The sequence below is a fragment of the Austrofundulus limnaeus genome, unplaced genomic scaffold (genome assembly GCF_001266775.1).
Source record: "Austrofundulus limnaeus strain Quisiro unplaced genomic scaffold, Austrofundulus_limnaeus-1.0 Scaffold474, whole genome shotgun sequence".
Taxonomy (NCBI): domain Eukaryota; kingdom Metazoa; phylum Chordata; class Actinopteri; order Cyprinodontiformes; family Rivulidae; genus Austrofundulus; species Austrofundulus limnaeus.
In genome coordinates, this window is record NW_013952876.1 from 169,666 (window position 1) to 170,954 (window position 1,289).

At 39.0% G+C, this 1,289-nt stretch overlaps 1 protein-coding gene across 1 annotated transcript in view; it reads left to right on the plus strand.

The window, feature by feature from the left end:
• The window catches only part of pbxip1b (pre-B-cell leukemia homeobox interacting protein 1b), a gene marked incomplete in the record, with an annotated part of 19,852 nt that overhangs the window by 11,451 nt on the left and 7,112 nt on the right, over nucleotides 1-1,289 (plus strand). The window contains 2 exon segments of the mRNA XM_014025428.1: nucleotides 653-871; nucleotides 960-983. Of these exon segments, the coding sequence (XP_013880882.1) occupies nucleotides 653-871; nucleotides 960-983 (243 nt within the window).

A 1,289-nucleotide genomic window follows, 5' to 3' on the forward strand; every position in this document is an offset into this window, starting at 1 on the left:
TATGTATTATGTGCTTCTGTTTTTAATAACACAGATTATTAAAAAATCTTACATGTTATGAAAAGATCCTCCTGATTCAAGAGAAAACTGTTTTTTAAGGAAATGGCTGCTTATTAATTAATCGTTAGTCAGTCTATAAGATAAATCAACTTCAGATTAATTAATCAATAACTTGCATCCCTAATTTATACAGGAATGAAATTAATTTATATCTACTCATATTCATGTAATTAAGTGTTTTAATGATTTGGCCGATTAATTGAAAAAATAATCGTTAGTTGCATCTCTAGCTGCGATGCTTTGATCTGAATTCCTCCTTATTGTAACTCCACAAGCCCCTCTTTCACACCTTTTTCTGAGGTGTGTCCCAAATCAACTCGTCTTGAGGCTGTCTCTTAAAATCCAAACAAGAGTCTGAGCCAGAGCCCGAGGAGAGTGAAGACAAACTGTAGAAGGTTTTTATAAGTTTTGTCACAAATACTGTGATGTAATAATTCAGAAAACAGAACAAACTGACCTGACTGAAACATGTGGTCCAAACAGAAGATAAAGATGTTTCCAGAAGAAGCTCAGAAATAAAACTGTGAAACTAAGTTTATTAGAAAACAGAGTATTCGTCCACTCACTGTTGGAAACTCTCCTGTGGGTTCAGAGCTCAACGAGGAGACGGAGGAGAGAGGAGAGCCAGAGCAGAGGAGGAGGAAGTCTCTCCTCGCAGCTCTGGAGCAGATTGGAAGAAGGGAAGAGGAAGATGAGGAGGAGGAGGAAGAGTTCCAGGTTCCCCAGCAGGAGAACAACAACATGTTCTCTCTAAACAAGTGCATCCTGGGAGTGGTCCTCCTCTTAGCGTTTGGCACCATCTTCTTCTCAGGTGAGCATCACTCTGAAACAGAGTGACGTCATTTTCCACTCAGTTCAGACGGTGAGTGAACGACATGCTGGGTTTGTTGTACCTGCAGGTGTCTTCATGGACCTACATGAGGGTAGGATGCTGTGGCTCACTTATTTTCTTCATTTGTTGCACAGAGCATGTGTTTGTCAGTGTGCATGCATGTATAAAGACTTTACAGAGAATACCTTAAACACAAACGTTCTGCGCTTCTGAATGCACGTCCCCCATTTTCAGCATTATTTTTGTTTTTAAACTCATTTAAAAAAAAACCACAAGGTAAACTTTGAGCCAAGAAGGACAGAAAGTGAACTTTATTAAACACTTTAGTAGCTGAAAGTCATTTCCAGCTTCTACTTAGAGCTCTGACTGATTGTAATAGAATAGAAGAAAACTGAAC